Source organism: Penaeus monodon, chromosome 32 (genome assembly GCF_015228065.2).
Source record: "Penaeus monodon isolate SGIC_2016 chromosome 32, NSTDA_Pmon_1, whole genome shotgun sequence".
Taxonomy (NCBI): Eukaryota; Metazoa; Arthropoda; class Malacostraca; order Decapoda; family Penaeidae; genus Penaeus; species Penaeus monodon.
Window position 1 is genome coordinate 20823815 of NC_051417.1, and position 318 is coordinate 20824132.

General features: G+C 41.8%; 1 protein-coding gene across 1 annotated transcript in view; it reads right to left on the reverse strand.

Annotated features, from left to right (window-relative positions):
- LOC119593719 overlaps positions 1 to 318 on the reverse strand; it is a gene marked incomplete in the record, with an annotated part of 8047 nt that overhangs the window by 5108 nt on the left and 2621 nt on the right. The window contains 1 exon segment of the mRNA XM_037942690.1: positions 143 to 265. Within this exon segment, the coding sequence (XP_037798618.1) occupies positions 143 to 265 (123 nt within the window).

Here is a 318-nt window from a genome sequence, read left to right on the forward strand (position 1 = left end):
TGTATAACCTCATACCGGAGAATATACACCCAGATATTAAACATAATAATTCAAGAAAAAAAATACACACCAATAAATTCCAGAACATAAGGATAACAAACGGCCGCATATGACCTTGCTCTCGGCCACCAATAAATCTCACCTTCTCTTTCACCTTCTCACGTTTCCCCGCAATTTCCATGCACAATTCGAGTTCCGCGTCGCTCTGCTTATTCGCACACTTGGCCATCTGCGGACTTAACCATTCCCTTATGCAGCGCTTTATCTGGTAAACAAAAGACATGAGATTAATTTGTTTCGAATTGGGGGTCGCTGCTA